We start from the raw sequence: 20,263 nt of genomic DNA, 5'->3' as shown, positions 1-20,263 counted from the left end.
CAGAGCTCCCTGCGGCCAGGTGGGCCTCTTGCAGACACAGTTCAGACTGGTTAATACGCTGCTGCTGAGCTGAACTTCACCTGAACTGAAACAATTTCAGTTACTCTTGAGCCCAAACATGAACTGAAGGCAGAAATCTGCTGGTTACAGACCCTGGATACAGCTGATAAATCAGAGAGCAACTTTTTCCCACTGAGGCTTTATGAAAGGTCACACAGATTATTTAGCCTTTTAATTTACAGCTTACAGAATAAATGCAAGGTTAAATACCAAGTGCAATAACCTGGGGGGGGGGGGAGGGAGGTGGGGATCTTGAAAAGCTAAGCTTAAAAAATAATAATAATATAAATAAATAGTCAATCACCGTTTTCTTAATTATTTTAACCTTGATCTTTAAAATCTCTCAATTTATTTATTTCCTATTGCTAAGGAAATGACATATTTTTATAGCTGATAAACATTCAAGTTTACTAGTTAATTAAACCTGTTTTCAATTCTTTTTCCTCTTTCAATTTTAAGCAAGAAAAAGTTTAAGCTTTTAATAGCAAAATGGAGCAGCGTTATATAATTCTTTTACTTGATGTTCTTAATTGCAATTACTGGTTTAAACTAGAGAACTCCTTTGGGGGGAGTTTGTGTTTTTCTTCTTTAACTCTCACAGTAATTAGAAAATACTTGGCTTTTCTATACATCTGATAATCTGTCTCTTTCTGTTCCAAACATCCACAAGTTTCCTCTGTCTCAAAGTTATGTGAATTATATTGCAAGCTAATCCTGCAATTATCGATGATATACTTAGTTCATACAAACTTTTCCCACACCAGTGACATTTTAGACTCCTCAACAACACTAATACTCTGTGCTGTCATACCAAAAGATATTCAAAATGTAATTTTCTTGTGATGCCACACAACCCAAAATATGTCGGAAAAGCAAACCACTTTTGAAAATAAGGAAACTTCAGGATGCCATCTTTGATTTGTGCTTTTTGTATGTGACAATTAGAGGCTCGATCCTGACAGTGTTTTCTACCAAGTGCAGTTCCGTGTCCTTAGACAGGAAGCCCTAACACCAGCAACTACCCAGCCACAGAAACATTATAACCCAGCAGAGACTAACCTTGCCTCAAAGCGTGTGGCTTTTCCAGTAACCGTCACGACAGTTTTCCTTGCAACCTCCCTGGCTGATACCAACTGCTTGCACCCTCCCACTCCTCCTGACCAAACTGGGCTCCTCCTGGTGGCCCCAGTTTGTGGGGGGCACAGGGGCAGGACCACCAGCCCCAGGGGCACTGCTCATGGGGGCTGGTGAATGCCTGTCCCCGTCTGCAGCCCATGGACAAACACTTCCCAAAGGGCTGCCTGGTGGTGCGCCAGGGAGTTGCACCAGTACTGCTGTCTCTTTTACTGCACCTACTAGAAAAAATGTAAGATAGAAAAGTAGATGTTTGGTACTAATTTGTAGGAAAGAAACCTGCTGTTATCTTAAGAACTGCTCCTTAGGTAGGTAGGGTATTTTGCGCCATTCGAATAGAAAGAAAGAATGTCCATGGGAATTAAAGCTTCCGTAAAAATAAATAAATAAAGGAATGAAATCCCCCCTAACTAATAATGAGCAGCACAAAAAGGAAAGGGCAATTATGTCTAGACTGCTCTCTCGCTCAACCTTGGCAACAAGAAGAAGTTAAGTTGTGAAAAATGTCCCTCCCTTCCCCAGCAGTTTTGTGGAGTCATAATAATTCAGAAAAATCATCAGTAGTGCTGAAATAATTCCTTTATTGCTATGGCACCACAAAACCTCAGTGCTTTATGCTGATTTATGATTATTTAGCTTGTGTTTTGAACAAGCACATCCTGCAGACCAAGCTACACCTCGCTTGTCAGGAAGGAGAAGACTTTTTTGTAAGCTTGCCCATGCAGTTACAGAACTGAGGCACAAATCATGGCCAGCAGCGGGGGGCTGGAGGGAGCAGCCTTCCTGCAGATGACAAACCTCTCAAGACTGACAGCCGAGACTGGTTGTTTTAGTCAGGAACTGGCTGGAGTGCTTGTACTGGGTGTTTCATAGGTTCCCTGAGTATAAGGAAAAAAAAAAAAGTATGCTGTGGCTGAAGAAAAATATATATATATATTAGTTATGTCTCTGCTGAAGTATCTCTAGATTTTCCCATTTCTAACTTTAATAGGTTTTGGCTAGACTTGCATTCAGTGGGTGAGCCCGCTTGGCTGGGAGGCCTGGCACTATCCCTCAGAGAAAGCATTGAGCCCTTGGCCAGGCTGGTTTGAGGGAAGCAGAATGGTGCCTGAAAGACACCAATGCTACACTGCCTGTCGTTTTAAATGATGCTGGCCATGTAGCGCTTGAAGCGTTCAGATAACAGCCAAATTTGTTTTCTAGAAATTCCAGTACAGGAACATGACATCCCTGGCTGACAACAGCTGATAGCAGCAGTGCCTCACCCTCGTAAAGACCGTCCACATCTTCCCTGATAAGGCTCGCTTATGACCAGCTTCAAGAATCACCAGTGTAACTTGTCCTCAAAAAGCAAAAATGAGTAGGCTGAACCATAAGCAAGGCAAAATGGAAAAAAATGTATTAATGTCATAGAGAAGACATTTGTGCAAGTGTAGCACAGACAGTCTCCAAGTCACTACCGGCTTCAAAGACAGACCAGGAAAACTTACCCTCCTCTATTTAACAGCTGCAAATTCTGCCTGATGCAGACCCTGTTATCGGTATCTTTGCTATTGTAAATGCTGATTACTGAACGCACTGTAACTGGTGACATTACCAAAATCTGCTGAGGAACTGCGACGACACCGAACGCTGCATATTAAGTATGAGAGCGCGCGATCTGCAGTGTCTCTGCAGCATATCTGCTTTGTCATATGGCTCAGTTGCTTTCAGATTTCCACATACACTTCCCAGAACTAAAAATATTCTCAACTCTCAGTAGTCTACAGCCAACACAACCAACCCGTGAAACCACTTCTCTCTGCAGAATAACAAAACTGTGTATTAAATTTTATAGGGATAAGGACACATGAAGGGAGCATTGCAAGAGTCCAATTACTAGACTATTTTAAAGAGTGATGGTTCACCAGTAGATGTGCAATGAAAGCAAAGTTGCTTCTGAATGACATAGTTTCTTTAGAAAAATACAGCACAATGGTACAACACAGAAGTACGATTTATTGTTGATTAAATAATTACAGTACAGTATTATACTTCCTGCTGATGCTCTGCAAGATAAGCTGCAACTGAAGTGAGAGAGAAATTCTTAAAGAATAAAAATGCTGACAGGACAATATGCATATTAGCATTACTGGATGTTATCATCATTGATACAAAAGAAGATATGCAATTGCCCTCCTAGAGTCTTAGAAGAGGTTATGTGGCAACCAACTAAAACAAAAGTGTACACCAATTTTATTTACTTGAGTTGACTGCAATAGCCAGTAAAGCTATCCCCATCGTGTTGCAGCAATCTGCACAGGAGAAGAAAATTACTGTGAAATAGATCCCATCATTCCAAAAGCTTGATTGAGAGCCAAGCTTTTTCCAAATGTGGCTGTTTCTAAGGTAAGAGTAGCCGTCCAATTACTTCAGCTTTCTAATCCTGAATAGGTTTTCTATTACCACTAATAATACATGTATTTGTGTACTTGAAAGAAGATTCCCCTGAATATATAACATCCAGGGATGTTACAAAGTACATTAATTGGATAGTGTTTGGACAATTCAAATGCATTTTGTATAGGAACATTTGTATTCAAATGCAGATTAGAACACATACTAGGATGGTTTGAACAATGATACACATTAGCTGTTAATTGATATCGCTATTAAGCCTTTACTCACACCCAGACTTGTTAGCGGTTGGAAGCTATAAGACATAGAGTACTTACTGTTTCCTCAACTTGATCAGGGTGGGGGGAGAGATTGAAAGAAGGAAGGAAAAACTGCAAACCTTTCCATTTCAGAAAGAATGCTCAGCGTTAGCAATGCCTTCCTCTATCACACTACTCTGAAAGCTGTAATAACGTGAGCTAGCAAGATACCAACAGCTCATAAGTGCGTAAGTATAAAACTGCTGCACTCTACACTGCTTTTCCAAAAAAAAAATCTCTGACTACCTATGTTTCCATTATTCAGCAACTGTGACCAGCACTGTCATACTCAGTGGCATATCTGTGGAGCAAAGCATTTAGTTTCTCGGTATGTCAAAAGCCATGTCACGGCTGAAGGAAGTAAGAGAGCTGTCTCTGGTTCATGTCATGTTTCAAAACAAAACCAGGGGATGTGGTGACAGGCAAGGAACACATAGTCTGAAACAACTACAGACAAAACTAAAGGTATACACAAACTCTGTGCTTGGTGTGCAATCCTGTGAGTTTATATATTATGTGGTGCATTTACATAGTGCAAACCACACAGCCACAGGAGCTCATGCTGAGTATTCTGAGAAACCTTTCCGCAAGCTAAGTAAATTAATGATTGGGAAGATGCTGTCAGGTCTAGCTTCCCAACACTGGTAGAAATTTTAAGTGTAAGAAGACCTTATTTTTCACTATGCCAGTAAGCTTTCTCAGTTGTCTCTGGTTCCATAATGTACTATACACCGAAGCAAGTGACAATAATGTGACTGAACTTTAACTGCCCTGTAGCTTATTTGTCTAGTACCATGTCATTTTGATGCAGGTGCTTTATTCATTCTCTGAATTAGAATAAAAGAAATCAGATGGCAGGAATCCTACATGATTTTGAAAAAAAAGAGATTACTCCTATCAACAGCAAAAATCCCACAAGCAGCAGTTGTATTCCCAATTACCCTGCTTAGCAGAATGCCTGCAAACACCCAGTAGGCCAGAAAGGGTAGATGTGGCTGGAAAAAAAGGGCAACTCCTTCAAACCTGCCATATTCCTGAGATTGCTGGCCATTTATGAATATAGTTTATTACTACAAATAAATCTACACTGCACACGGTCCCCTACTAATTTGGGTACCAGAGAAAGTACAGATCTCTGCACAGGTCAGTCCACCCTACTTCTCATTAGCAATGCTGTCGTTTGACTAATTCACTGCATTTGTAAGGGATATTGCATTCTGGTTATCTTACCAAACACGGATTTGTAGTGCTGAAATCTGCAGCTGCACATGGCACAGGATGGCTCTGGCAGAGTAAGCAGTGTCAGAGCTGAAAGGATGTAGTGACTGCAGCAAAAGCTGTGAGCGCTCAGCACTCAGCAGAGCCACACCTACACACAGGGGTGTCTTGGGGTGCAGGTGCATGCTGCTGGAAAAATACACTGAATTTCCACCTTTGTCCTGTCTTGGATGTTTTATTCGAGGTATTGCTGAGTCCACACATTTGCCACTCAGAGCTGTATTTCTCTTCACAAAGCAAATTAGCCCTATGGCAGGCTCTTACACAATGACAACCAGACAGCTTCTGAGAACTCAGTCAGATCAAGAAATCTATGTGCTACTCAGAAGCTTGCAATACAGGTATACCGTGACATTTTTTCCTTTATCTTGCTATGGAAATCTCCTGTTTGGAAAACAGGGACCTCTACACCCTTCTGAAAAACTTCTAAAAGAGAGTGGATTGTGGGGAATTGTGGCAGGAACAACCAAGGGTGTGGATGGTCAGATGACACAATTCCACTCAGTTAAAATTCATAGGTAGCATTTGATGAGGCAATCTTTTGTTCTGCTGCAACAGAGCAAATAATTTCCACAAGAATGGGCACAAGGAAAAAACCTTTAATGCAAAACCTGCTCCGGGATAATGAATTGTCTTACCAGATGTCCTGACTCCTTTTAGCCCTTCCGGGCTCCACTGTACTCCATGACTGCCACCCTCAGCTTTCAAAGTCAGACCTTTGCAGCAAGTGAAGTGCGTATCCTGTCAAACACCACTGCAGCAAGCTGCGTAACAATGCTTGGCAAAACCGCGCTGCAGTAGCCATGAGCAGTTGTTTGATCACAGCACAGCAGCAAAGGCGGGTACGGGTCACTTCCTTGCGCTCCTCTACCCTCCGTGATGTGGCTGATAACTCTTGACAGGGATAGGCGCAGAGGGTGACCGACCGCTGTGCAGCCATTTGAGCCGACGTGGAATACAAAGTAGATTCTGGGGATCGGTGTCAGCCACCATTTCAGCCAGGGGCAGGCTCCATTTTGCTCTGTGTCACTAAGAACAGATAGACCCTTTCAGAGGGCATTTAAAGGCCACGCAAATCAGTTTTAAATGTACAAGTTTGTGGTATGGTTAATATCATTTATTGTGAAAGGAGGGGAGCTCTAACTGCAGTATTAAGGGTTTTCCTTACTGAGTGAATGCTGCCTTTTGTTTTAAAAGAAGAAACAAGAACATAGGGAAAAAAAAAAAAAGACAAAAACACTAAGACTGTATCTGTCTTGCTCCCCCACAAGCAGAATCTGCTCCTGCTCCATATACATAAATGGTAAAATTACCACTGATTTCCTTGCATCCTAAGTGCTACAGCTATTTACATACCAACAAAGACTCTTCTGCATTAACAAAACATTTGCACAATGTAGGAAACTGCACAGAGGTGGCTGACAGAGAACAAAGAACACAGAAGCAGAATAACAACTAATGCATGAGAATTTTACCACATACAGAAAAAAAAATTACAAATGTTTTTAGCAAATGCCATAGTGAAAGATTTTCCAATAGCTACACCATTTAACAGCAAATTATCTTCTCCTGAAAATGGGAATAAACGCAACAGCTTCAAGTTAACTGTTTTAACACTGCATGCAAAGCTAACTTGCAAATATTCACATTTGCTAACACCTAAATTAGATGTTATATGACTGTCAATGTAATTCAATCCTTCCACTTGAAGATTCGGGGAAAGTCAAAAACTGTAAATTTGTGTTTGTGTATTTAAAAGTGAATTTGCTCTAGAACTCCTAGCCTAGCTAAAAGGTCATTCAGATGTAGTTCTAAAAGCTGATGTGAACTTTTTATGTTCCTGGATAGAGAATTGACACTTAGTGACTGGTTTTCGCATAGAGAACAAAACATTTATTTCTAGGTGGACCATTAACCCAAGGCAAAGGTCTACCAAAGGGGTATCTTTGTGAAATACTCTGTTTCCTTTAATGTTACTTTGGCAAACAGATGCTTTCAAAAATGTATTTTCTTTGCTCCTGTGACTTTGCATTTAGAAGTCCAAGTGTATTACCAAAACTAAAGAAGCACATTTATATGCACTTTCTCTTACCAGAAAATTCAGTTCCTGGGCACGGAAGAGGTATGGCTGTTTGCAGACCAGTGACAAATAATAGCTTCGCACCAGCAAAAGCTTTCTGCCACGGAAAGCAGCAACCTTTCTGGTCAGCCCCTGGAAGCCCGCCTCATAGCCCGTACGAACTGAGCTCCCACAGATTTCAGTCGGTATTTTTCTCCAGTAAAGCCTAAAAGAGCAGATGCCATCAGGCTGCGCTCTCACAGGGTAAGAACTGTTTCACAGCACAAATAAGGTGTGAAATCTTTTTAAGGTTTCATAATTGGTATTTCTGAGCCCAACCCTACAGCTGTTCATCCTGCTTTGAAGTGACAGCGTTTACCCACCGCAGTACTAGGCGGCAGGGAACAACACAGCCAAGCCGGTCTGCGTGGCGCCCGCAGCCCAGCCCTCTGGCCAGGCCCCGGGGGACAGAGCCTGTGTGGCTGCTGGGGAAACCGTGAGAGGTTTCCACCTAAATCACACCAGGTGCTGGCTGCTTTCAAACACCCACTGTGTGTGAGCTTACCCTGATTGTGCCGTTAGCGACAGGAGCTGATTTCGACAACCAGCCAGCGGGACAGGCACCTGTCGTGGTGCTTGTGCTTAAAACCCCAGCCCTGCGCCTCACGCCTCGGTGCTGCCCAAGGAGCTGCGGGCAGAGGTCCCCCCAGCAGCGCCTCTGGGGGCGCAGCGCCCTGCCGAGACACGGGGGGGCTGCGCCCTGCCTGCTGCCGCCCTCCGGCGGGCGGCCCCCGCAGCGGCCCCGGGCGTGTGGAGAGCTAGGGCGGGAACCCCCCGGGCGCTGCGGCACCCTGAGGCACCCTGAGGCACCCTGAGGCTGCGCCTCCTCGCCGCCGGTTCTGCCGGCACGGCGTCCTCCGCGCCCTGCAACTGCCGCTGCCCTGCCTCCAGCCGGCTCCAAACAACGACAAAAAGTAACACTAAATAAAAATTCCCACCAAATGCCAAAATTTTTGTATAAGTATCAGTCGGTTTGTGAGGGGTGGGTCATTAATGACAGGTAGGGAAGTGAATCGCAGCCTGACAGGAAACCAGCCTGCACCTCAGCTGGGGTGACATCCTTGAATATACTTAACATACTCAAATTAACATACTTAGATGCTGTAAGTACTGATTCACACATTATTAGGAATGCAGTACTACTCTAGGAAAGGTTATCAGAAATAAATTAAACAGCATCAGACATAAATCAACCATCTGGTCCACTTTTGTACATACTAAACACCTTTTTTCTGTATGTCTGTACCACACAGGTATACTTAGTAGTCTTCTTTCGGCTGGCAGACTGCTCAGTACAGATTGGCCTGTCCCAGCACTGGCCTCTGAGAATACTTATCAAAAGCAGTTTAAAAAGAAAAAGACAAAGCCATGTGAACCCGCTGTCACAGGATTCCGTTTGAGTTGGGTAAAGTAGGCTGAAGCTGTTTCCCCCCTCATGCCAAAAGCAGAATACAGTGGAAGCTGCCCCAAGAAGAAAGGATTTACAGCTTTTATTAGGTGTTACAGATAATCATAATATGCTTTATCAATATGGATCAAAGGAAATATACACAATTAATGTGAACGTACTGTATTACTAAATCAGTATTACCATGAGAATGAAAAATATTTTTACCAGACAAGAAGACTGCTTATATCTGGCTAATCTATGTTTTGTGTTGTTGTTTTGTCTTTTTTTATTATTATTATTATTTGTTTACAAATAGTCTTCCTATCTTGTATCTTGCAGTTCTAGAGCTGAGGCACTACAGCACAGGCATCAAAAATCTCACCAGAATTCCCAATTTGATATATCTACTAAGATTAAAAAAAAATAATAATAATAAATTCCAGACAACTTCAGTCTCAAATCTCTTAAGTCTCTTAAATTTCTCATAAATTTCTGGATATCAAAAACCTCTAATATACTTCTCCTGAGGACAATTAACCCCCCCTAAATTATTTTTAACATATAACTAAAATACATTGGTAATTTACAAACAAGTTTTCAGATTGCATTATTAGAAAGTAAACAAGTCTTTGGTAAATACCTACTACTCTGTTCTTCACTCAGTTAAACAAACAAACAAAAAAATCTAGATTAGCTGTGTTTTTTTAATAATTATTTATATAACAAATAAGGCTTACATGGCACAACGCTGAATGAGATGGAAGGGTATAAGTAGAAAACCTGAATGATGCTTTCAGGTTACAAGTCCTGTTAATTGTGTTCCTGTTCTGGCTTGGTTTCTTTTTGTGCCCCTCAGCCAGGCTGAGGAAGCTGAATCTGAATGAGAGCTTCTTACTGAATTATATTTCCAACATTTAAAGGTGTCAGTAAGTCTAGAAAATACTGTCTAGCTAAACAACACATTCTACAGTATGTACTGGATTGTATGCTAAAAACTACAGCAAACCAATTAGTATAAGGTTGAAATAATAAATTATAGCTGCAGTATTTCCTAAAAATGTCTGCTTTACCACTTGTGTAGTAAAACAGAAAAACTATGCACTATGCATGCTTGTACAAGTTGTAGGTGACTGCTTGCTCCCAAAGGAAACTTAAAGGCACAGGCCATAGGTAAGGTAATGTGAATGAAAGCTAGTTAACAAATATTGGCTTCTGTTTTATTACAAAAATCCAGTTAGAAACTGAATGCATGAACTGATATTTTTACTATCTGCATATAGAATGCCTCCACTTTGACTAAAAGATACTATACCATGTCCTTTAAGAAAAGTAAAAGCACTAACCAAGACCCATAATTTCAGAGGAGAAATGAAAAGATACCTGCTTCAGGTTTGGCTTACAGGATTTGGGTCATTACTTTAAACATGTGCAAGAAATTACCAGATTATTTTTAATGATTATTACAGTTTTAGTGTTCCACTACAGTTTTTTTTAATCATCTGTCTAGTTAAAGGATCAATTACATCTGAGACAATAAATAGTATACTTTACAATAAATAATATTCAAGTCAAAGTATTGTACATACAAAATAATGTAACACTGTAATAGGATCTTCAAGATCAATTTCATTTCTATATTCTGCAGCAAAAATAACATTTCTAGTAGGAATTACTTATAAACCTAGCAAGATCTACACATTCAAATGTGTGTAACCAGCTTAACAAGGTTTATTATGCTTCCAGAAAAGCTATGCTTTTACAGTAGGTTTTCAGCTATATGTTATATACTTACTACCATATTATAACAGTGCTTGCATTTAGCTCCATGACAAGTTTTAATTTGAAAAAAAATATATATACGGAGTGCCATTATGTACAATGGAAAATAACTTTTCGTTTGTTTCACAAGTGACTATATCTGTGTGTGAACAAAATGTTAGGGCGAGGCATTCCGGACGAACTGCAGCTAAGGTTGGACGAGGATGATTTCGTGATGAACTGTGAAGGTCCTGGCAACAAACACCTAGAAATGATATAGAAAATACAGCTGAATTTACACATAAGATAACATTCAAGGGTGAAAGAATTAAGAGCCATACCTTGTAATTGTTTCACACAGGAAAATATGTGCAATAAGCACTACTTATACAACATACAGAGCACTAGGCATTAACTGACTCAGAAAACAGATCTTAAGGTCAGAGAGAGTCTTAGCAAAATTTCAGGATGTTGTATGACGACCAAGTATCTTGCCAGTCTTCTTAAAGCAAGAAGGTAAATTAACAATGGCATTCTGTGCAACGACACTATTAAAAATTAACATTTCATGCTCTGTTATTATAGTACTACTTGCTCAATTTAAATTAGGTAAAAACTGCAGTTATTGTTAACTATGTTATTAAAAGTAAAGTTGTAAGAAAACACTTATTAGAGGAAGAAAAATAGAATTATTCAGTTTTGGTTTCCTATTCTAATTCCCTAAAAGTACTCATGCTATCATCACCACTCTAGTAAAGCAAGAAACAATGATGCATAGTAAGTCTGTGACTATTTATCCCTTGTGACTATTTATCCTTTAAAATTCAGGCAATTATATAGCACGTATCTTACACAATACTACAAAAAAACTTTTATCATGTTTAATATTTATTCTTAAATCTGTTTCATGTTACCATTTCCTAATAGTTGCATAAATATGAGTACATATGAGTACAGTACGTGTGCAGAAATAACATCCACACTAAATCAGAGTTTCCTAAAGAATGATGTCAGTGTTAAGATGGATTAGCGTAACACATTGTATAAATTATTGCTTTAAAAATGTTGCATCATTCTAGTGAATCATACTGATTAATGATGAATAAGTTAAAGCACTGATCCTACTAATCACGTTATTATCAAATGTTATTATCACCAATTCAGTTTTTCAACAAGTTACCAAAAAAAGCATAATTTGGTATGGGTTGGTGGTGAGCTTGACAGTTCACTGCCTCAGCAGACTGAGTCCTACATTTGCTTGATCTTAAAGTGAACAGTTCTGATGCTTCTCTAAGAATACGCCATAAGATTTCTTAGCAAGCTGTAAGGATCTAGCAGTGGATGGTACTTTTCGTCATTTCTTAAATTTTGAAACATGGGTGAATTTATCAAAAATGAGAAAGGTCCAGCTTTTTGCACAGTTTATTTTTTAGCTATTATTTAAATGATTTTTTTGTATTTTTTTTTGAGGTCTGTTGTTTTATTTACACTAAATTTTGTGAGAAAAAAATACATTCACGTTAATACTTTAATCTTTTCATCACATACAGTAGATTTACAGTTAGGAGCTGGAACTGAGAACAAATCCAGAAAGTGAAATAAGAACTCTAGCTTTTTTTCCTCTCCACATAGAAATCTATTTTCCTAAATAAAGATGTATTTATTTGATAACTGTGAAGCCTTTAGTCATCAATGCAAAACTTAAAAAAAAGAGTTTTCTGGTCAAAAAACAACAACAGCAACAAAACAACAAAGTAAGTTCTTCAAATTAAATTTTATAAAGTCTTGAAAAAAAATTAACTTGTTGTACATTTATTAAACTATATTATTATCTCTTGCACTTCACACAATTTTCCTGTCACTCAGGAAAACTGTTGGTAGTAGCGTAGTTTCTTACATAATTTAGAAACAGAAACCTAGATGATGGGAAGAGAATTAATACTGTGGTTCTCCCATTTCTAGAAAAAAAAAAATCATTACCTTACATATTGTGGGGCAGGCACCATGGGCAAGAGCATTTATTTCCACACATACTTTCATTTCACAGATCCAGAATATCATGGTTAACTAGCATATTGCTTTATACATAGTAGAGATGGATATTAATATAAAGCCATTAACTTCAGTCAGAGTTGTCATGCTATCACACTGCTGAAGAAATATCGTTATCTAGGACATAACAGATCCTAGATTCCTCTTGCCTGCGAAAGTTATGAATAAACTTCCGTTCAGTGTCAAAATAAACACAGAAACCAGAGATGAAAAAGTCCTGTTGGATCATTCACTTCACTGCTTTCCAAATGCAAGATTGCTAGCTGCAGTACATAAGAGTAATCTCATCTGATCAGTTTGAATAGTTTGCAGTTGGTTATGACGAAAAATTTTCTGCAGTATTAACAGTAAAAGTAATAAAAACTTCAAGCCTGAAGATTTTCTACTCTTTACTACACTAGATGACTTTACCATATTCCTGTGACAGCTCAGTAGTTGTTAATATTGAATATGATTTGTTTTGTTTTAGATACTTCTACTTTTGCTATGACCAAATTCAGTTTCTAGGTGGTTTTAAATTATGTTAGATCGCCTTAAGATTCATATGACAGTAACAAATGAGAGTTCAATGTATCAAATAACCAGCCTGAGATATACCAAGTACACAATTAAGTCATAAAATAAATTTAACAGATAATATATCAAAGGTTCACTTTTCACATGGTATTTACCTCATAAAGCTCTTCTATGATATAGGGTCTGTAAGATACTTTATATAAACAAAGCATTTGTAAGTTTATATACATAATAATTCAAATTGCCATTATGGATAGAAATTGGAACCTAAGTAATTTGAAACTTACATTTAATTTTCCATCTAAGACTGCTGAATTAGAGATCATCGACTCCCACAGTTGGAGCATTTTCAGTAATCCCTACACTGACAATATAATCCTTATTGTATCCGGTAGGAGAACTAAACCAGCCAATGCAGAATCAGGTAAGTGCCAAATGTTTTTTTTCTTTTTTACTATATGATGCTGTTTTGCAAGGTTTGAAAATATATTTGTGCTCTGTAAGATGAAATAATAAAGCTTTAAAACTGTAGGTTTTTGAAGTCAACTTTGCAAAACTGTGCAATACAGTAAATCAGATGGCACTTACCTGACCCTTGGCTGGAGTTGTGCCCCTATAGCATCCCACTGCGAATGTGAAGCCAGAAGTATCATACATGCTAGGATACCTCTAAGAATGCAAATCTGGAATCACTGACTTTGAGGGATCTGAGAAGTGGAAGAAAGGAAATTTTCAGTTCGCTTTACAGAAAGCCTCTGCTGCAGCTACTTAGGCAGTAGGCAATCAAGACTTTAGTAAGGGTAGTTTCACACAAATGGTACATAGCAATTTTTTTCATTGTATTTCATGAGTGAGCTAGAGAGCTTAGAATGAAAAAATCAAGGATCAGGGGAAATGTTGGGGTTTATTGCCCCTCCCTTTTTTTTAATACTTAGTGAATGAGGCTTAAAGGAAAGTGTAGCAGTAACAGCAATATTATCTTTCATCATTATAATTTTGAATGAGAACATTGAAATACATACCTTGTATCATCCCAGCTGGGACTAATTCCAGTCAGTGATCCTCTGGAGCCCGATGAATATTTGTAAACCACTATCAGGCAGTGTTTACAAAGCTGTACTATCCGTTGGCAACACTGGAGTTGCTCAGGAGTCACCACCTCTGCACTTTTACTGAATATGGTTTCCCAAGAGCTCCTGTTATGGAAACAGACACGACTCCATGTTTTCTTCCACAGACTGCAATCTGAGAGCTTTACTGCATTATATCAGTTTTAGCAATAAAGGAACAAAAGAAAATGCATGAACTTGCCTGTTTACAGGAAAAGAGAGTCCAAAACACATGTTAAAAAGTTAATCTTCATATGTGAAATCTTATCAGATTACAGGCCATAATATATGTTCTAAAGGCAACATGGTCCCTGTGAAGACCTTTTTTTCCATCAAAACATTATCTAGTAGCACAGATGGCTTGTAAGCTTGAGGTTTTTTATTTAGTTATGAAAGAGCCACTTCACAGAGTGAGGAAAATTTGCTGCATCCATTTTTGGGGTTCAGCATAGCATCCAGGATGATTTAGTCCTGTCCCACTGAGATCAGTAGCAGATTTTGCATCCCTGAGGTAAGAAGTTTGTTCTTAAAACACTGAATTTTAGTACATATCAAACAACTAGCATGTCTACTTCATCCTAATGAGATTTTTAAAATTACACTGTGTTATGATGCAATTGCGAATATTAATGTCCAAAACACAAGTTGTATGTATATCTAACTGATTTTTCAGCCTGGATCCCTAGTCTAAGTAGCATGTTTGAGCTGAAACTGTTCAGTTCTATAGAATTGCTACCACACACATAATTTTAGAGAAGCATTTTTCTCTTTAATTCTTATCCATATAATGAATTAAGTAATACAGTTTCTAAGGCATCAAGTCTGTTTATTTAATAAGCAGAATAATTATACTACTTCAAGAATTACTGCTTTCTTTAATGTATTTTTCTCAATATTGTTTCCTGTCCATGAATTTTTCACATTTACTATTATGTGAAAATTAATCTACTGTCTTCATTCTTTCCTCTACAATGTGACATCTGGTGGAAAGCAGCAAGATGAAGTTCTAAGTATTACATTCATTCACCAGATTCACAGTGTTGCACATAATTATATTCTAATTTAACCTAAAAATCTCCCAAATCTCTTGCTAGAAACTCTCCTGATAAATTTCTTAAACTCTGGGCTTTGAGGTCTATAATCACTTTCTGACAGTTACGAGGGATTTTACCAGTGAAGAGTAATATGTGACCTGCTATAATTATGGCTGATTATGACCACAGTGATATACAATTACCCTAAGAATAAAGATTGATATTTGGAAATTTATATGAAATCTCATTAAAATTCACACATGTGTGTCTGTGCAATCTCCTCTATATGCTACACAGATTCAGTTCATACTCTGTTATCCTGCAATCGATAAGGACTGGAGTATTGTTACCCAAGGAAGCTGTTTATTTGTTATGCTGCAGCTTTAGTTTCCATAAATGAGTAAGAAATCGAGCCCTCACTAGATCCAGAGGACAGTATTAGGCTTGGTTGTGCAATACTGTCAATTACATCTCATTCTTTTTAAAACCATCTGAAGTGATCTGGTTCTACCAGTTTTCTATTATTAATTTTAATTGTTTACTATACAGTAAAACAACTGTAGCTATATGAAACCATCTACATCAAGGTTATTTCACCGACGTTTCCTTTGTTTCTTTGTCTGTTCTTTTTACTAAAATACTATGTACCTAGCAAAGAACTAACTGCAAGAGGCTATGACCTCCGTTCTCCAGAGATTATTATTAATAGTGAAAGCGCCATATTGCTTGATATATTTTCACATACATATGTTGTTTCTTAATTAGCACGCTAATACTCCTTCCCAACACCCGTCCCCAGAATCTACATGCGCCCTATGTTTTTTCCAATCTGTTCTTTCAAATGACACAATTAATGCTAAGGACGACTGATGAGAAGCTGGCCTCTGCTACAGAGTTGTCTTAAGGTCTGTGTTGAGGATCACATGGCAAGAGTGATGCTTGCGACTGAATAAACAGCCTACTGACGAGGTACAAATGTCCTTTCGGTTTGCTTACTTCTGTGAATTTTGTAGTAGGTATATTACTTGTAGAGTGATCTCTACACATACTATTTGTATATTATTTTTACAGCATTTTTTAGAAATTTTACAGACAACTCTTCTTACAAGGAATTTGATATTTAAAACTTAGCTCCATTCTGTAGTCAGCTGAGTCTTGTTCTGCATGTACCAAGGCATTGCTAGATGTGAAATCCTACTCTTCATTCAACTCTTCTGCTGGCTCAAAGACTGTTCTTCTGAGCCAAGTGAATAATAGAATTGTTTAAATGCTTTTAACAAAAAAAATAGTTGTAGAGGGAAAAAAAAAAAAAACTGAAAATTTTCATGCATATTAGAAGATCTGCAAAAGGGCACACTAAAAGTAAGATTCAAAATAGTAACAGCATTATTGAAAGAGAAAGTATTTATAATATTTTATGACAACAGAAATTGAACTTTGACTCAAGAATTCACACACCTCTTTTGGCATGAAGAACAGCTCTTGCAGCTGTAGAGGATTATGCAAAGGAAACATTTTAGATTGGAAACACAGAAACTTTCAATTGGAAACACAGCCTTTTCTCACTCAAGTTTTAAAACTTTTGGAACATGCAGCATACCCAATAGCTACCTCTAGCAAGTCTTAGGACTGACATTATCTGCATGTTCCTGCAGCCCATGTCAATGAAAAAAAAAAAAAAAAAAAAGACGACAACAGCTCACACAAAAACAAACCTTTCACAATGACGAAGATAATAGTAAAAGAAACAAACAAACAAACTGATGACCCTTTGGATACTCTCAGATCCCTCACTGTTAGCACATTTTTCTGTTCTGCCAGGAGACAATTGACAAGTGCACTACACTCATTCTCTACCTATGACAAATGACTATAAGTGAAGAATATGTTGAACTGATTCCTTTGTACATACAATAGCCATCAGCATACTATGTGTGTTTCCTGCAGTTAATTTTTAATAAATTTCTTAAAATAACTTATTAAAGCTACTCAAAATCCCTTCTGTACTTTATACATTGTATATACTTACAGAGAAAATGTCTTTTTGTATGCAAATATATTTCATATTTACACATTCCTGTTTTCATTTTATCAAGAAGTTCAGAGGGGAGATTGCTTCATATCAATTATCTGTTTCTCTAGATCTGTCTTTACATGAATGTCACTGATTTCAGGAATGTCCATTTTGAAGTATAGGATACTGGACTTTTAAATATGGCCTCATCCTTTTTCTCTCCATTGAAAATTTTTATTTGCAACCCAAACCAAAATCATCTGCTTACCTCAATGTGTATGTTTCCTAGTCTGCATATACTTAAATTCCCACCAGTGTGTGAAACAGCAAATGTAATCAAGCACAAAAATTCAAACTCATTATTTGTAAATCACAGAACTGATATTGCTTTTGGCAAGAGACATCAGCTGCACCTGTGACAGAATTTTTCCCTTGCAAGTCTGAAGATGATTATGATTTTGTACAGGGTAAATCCACATTTCACATTGCAGGCCAGACGCCTAAAAATTGTGGAATATCCAATTGAAAGAGTCAAACAAAAGCTCAGCTGTTTTGAAAATTAGTTTATTTCCTTAGATTATTATCTTTGTAAAAACCTTACTAAACGTCCTATTCCATTACTGAAACGGTTAGCCTAGATTATTAGATTTCTGATTATACTGGGTCTTTATGTTGTTTTAAAACAAGTTCAATGTATTACAGCATTCTTTTAAATGAAAATGAGCAACAAAGTATGCCATCAGTCTTTGTAGCTGTGAAATTATGAAGATTAAAATAATAAGTAAAATGGGCTTACCCTGAATTACAGAAACAGTTCCACAGGCCTTGACCATGGCTCCAAAGTAAGCGATTAAATACACGGTTAAAGAGACGGTACAGATGTAAGTTTTCAATGTCTGGAGCCTTCCAGACATGCTGGAGGACTGCACGAACGCTTGTCTTGACTATATCCAAAAGCTAAGAAAGAGTACTTGAATCAAGTCAAAGCAAAGGCAGATTGCAAAACCTAAAACCAACTGTTCTCTGATTCACTGCACACATAGCTGACTGCATAGCTATAAATTCTCACATGTCTACATTTCATTTCTGTGAATGCATCAGCAAATTTTTATGAGACGTTTTTTCTGTCAATAACATTTTGGAAAACTAAATCAAAATATTTTATTTTTATTGCTTTCCTATTTTTTTAGTCCGTTGAATACTAGCTAATTTAAATGACAAAAAACATTTAAAAGGAAACAAAAATGGATGCAATTAGAGACTAAAAGCAACATAATTAACAACCCAAATATTATATACTTGAAGATTATCTCTTCTTCTTTTCCCCCTCCCTTTTTAACATACCAGCTACTTTATAAGAACTAGAATGTCCTGAAAAGCTAAAGCTGCTTTTGGTTTAATACCCATTGAAACTCAGCATTACCCGAGATCAAACTATTTTGGTTTAGCAGTAAACAGGGTAGTAAAATAAATAAATAAGGAAAAAGAAACAGGAAGATTTTATAAACATTATTGTGCATAGAAATTAAATAGATTTATTATATACATTTAATATATTTTAATATATTTACATGCAAATGTGTAAAGATGTTGAGCAAAGAAAAGAAGCTTCTAAGCTGCATTCAGTGGAGCAGAGTTTTTACCCAGGAAGTCTGAGCTACTCAGACACTCATAGGCAGCCGTACATCCAACTCACCAGGCTCTTATTTGATATACCTTTGCACACCCCACTGAACTGGAACACAAAGGTGGGATTCACCACACTTGTTTTTAAATCTGTAAATTCTCTTAAGTCAGTCTTTTAAGTTCCCTCCATAGTCTCTGGGGGGAAACAGGCTGCAGAGCACCTTGACTTCTGTTTATTTAGATACTGTCATGAAAACCAGGAATAGGAAGTAGTCCTTTCCCAAATACTGAAGTAGTATTTAGGCCCCTCACTGGCACTCTATGCTTTATTCACTCAATATTTTCCCAGGAAACTGTCAGATGCGTATGACAAATGGATTCATATGGTTGAATATCTGACTCTCAAAAGGTGAAGGAGATTTAGTAAAAACAGTAGTATAGAATTTCAATTTGTTTGGTCCTGCATAGCAAACTGTTGTTTATAAACAGAATTATTAGACCAAACTAACAAAACAATGCAAAAAAATAAGCAAAATGCTTGCAGGAACACAGTAACAGTTTACAGTACAGAGCTTAGTGGGCAGAAAACCTGTAAATGATTAATAATGAAATACATCATTTACATTTTATTTAAGCTCTTTTTTGAAGATCTAGGTTTGCCTGCATGTATAGGCCTTCTGCTAACTCCATGCATGCAATTACTCAATGGGAATATAATGCTGTCCACTCTGTTGGGAATCTTTATGAATGCAGGTGTCTAACACTAAAAGCATGCCTACAATCTCTTCCTCCCAAAGAGTGAGTTGGAAAGAGTAGTAAATTATTCACTAAGGATAGTGATCCCATTTAGTGACTGCAGGAGCTATAACCATTTTTGGACTGCTCCCCACTTGTAGGAAGAAATTGGATTTTCAGAACATTCTCTTAACAGCATGACCCTACTTGCCTTAATGCTCATCAGGCAGCCTTTCCTTTGTGCCTCCCCTCACCTGTCTAAGGCTTACCCAAAAAAATGGCCAAAAAAAACGGCCACTAAAGTCCCTAATTACATAAAGGCTCAACTGTACCTTTCTTTGCAATGCTACATTGACTAATTGTCATTTGTCTCCATGGGTAAAACAGAACAATTCCATGGAATGTAACTCTCTAACTCACTAGTGTAAAAGACACATACTATGAAGTACAATATTAAATGTGCAGACCTCTTTATTTTACTTTAGCACCTGGAGTTAACAAAAACTAAAGACAGAGCCTTGCATCTTTAAGCAAAGCTGCAGACTGCCAGGTAACATAAGGAAAAAAAAAAAAATCTTCTGTTCTGTTTTTACTGTGTTGACATTGCCAGCATGCCAGAGGGGAAATCATCTCAGTTAATTGTTCTTAATTTGCAAACACAGCCTCGATCATCCATTTAAGAAAAAGAGACAAGGCATTGCACAAGGGCTGGAACTTATGGAACCTACATTCCCCCTTTTCT

General features: G+C 37.8%; 1 protein-coding gene across 12 annotated transcripts in view; it reads right to left on the bottom strand.

Moving 5' to 3' along the window:
- Nucleotides 1–8,761: 8,761 nt before the first annotated feature.
- Nucleotides 8,762–20,263, bottom strand: part of TTLL7 (tubulin tyrosine ligase like 7) — a 71,865-nt gene continuing 60,363 nt past the window's right edge. For 10 of the 12 annotated variants that reach the window (XM_072041958.1, XM_038183304.2, XM_038183306.2 and 7 more), the window contains 3 exons: nt 17,957–18,117; nt 14,026–14,199; nt 8,762–10,700 (listed from right to left, as the gene is read on the bottom strand). In XM_072041958.1, coding sequence (XP_071898059.1) covers nt 10,580–10,700; nt 14,026–14,199; nt 17,957–18,117 — 456 coding nt within the window. In that variant the 3' untranslated portion in view covers nt 8,762–10,579. Of the gene's footprint in view, nt 10,701–13,591; nt 13,711–14,025; nt 14,200–17,956; nt 18,118–20,263 lie in introns of those variants that run through there. The other 2 variants (XR_003498850.3, XM_027463296.3) reach the window with 2 other exon arrangements.

This window comes from Anas platyrhynchos, chromosome 8 (genome assembly GCF_047663525.1).
Source record: "Anas platyrhynchos isolate ZD024472 breed Pekin duck chromosome 8, IASCAAS_PekinDuck_T2T, whole genome shotgun sequence".
Lineage (NCBI taxonomy): Eukaryota > Metazoa > Chordata > Aves > Anseriformes > Anatidae > Anas > Anas platyrhynchos.
This window is presented reverse-complemented; position numbering and strand designations above follow the sequence as displayed.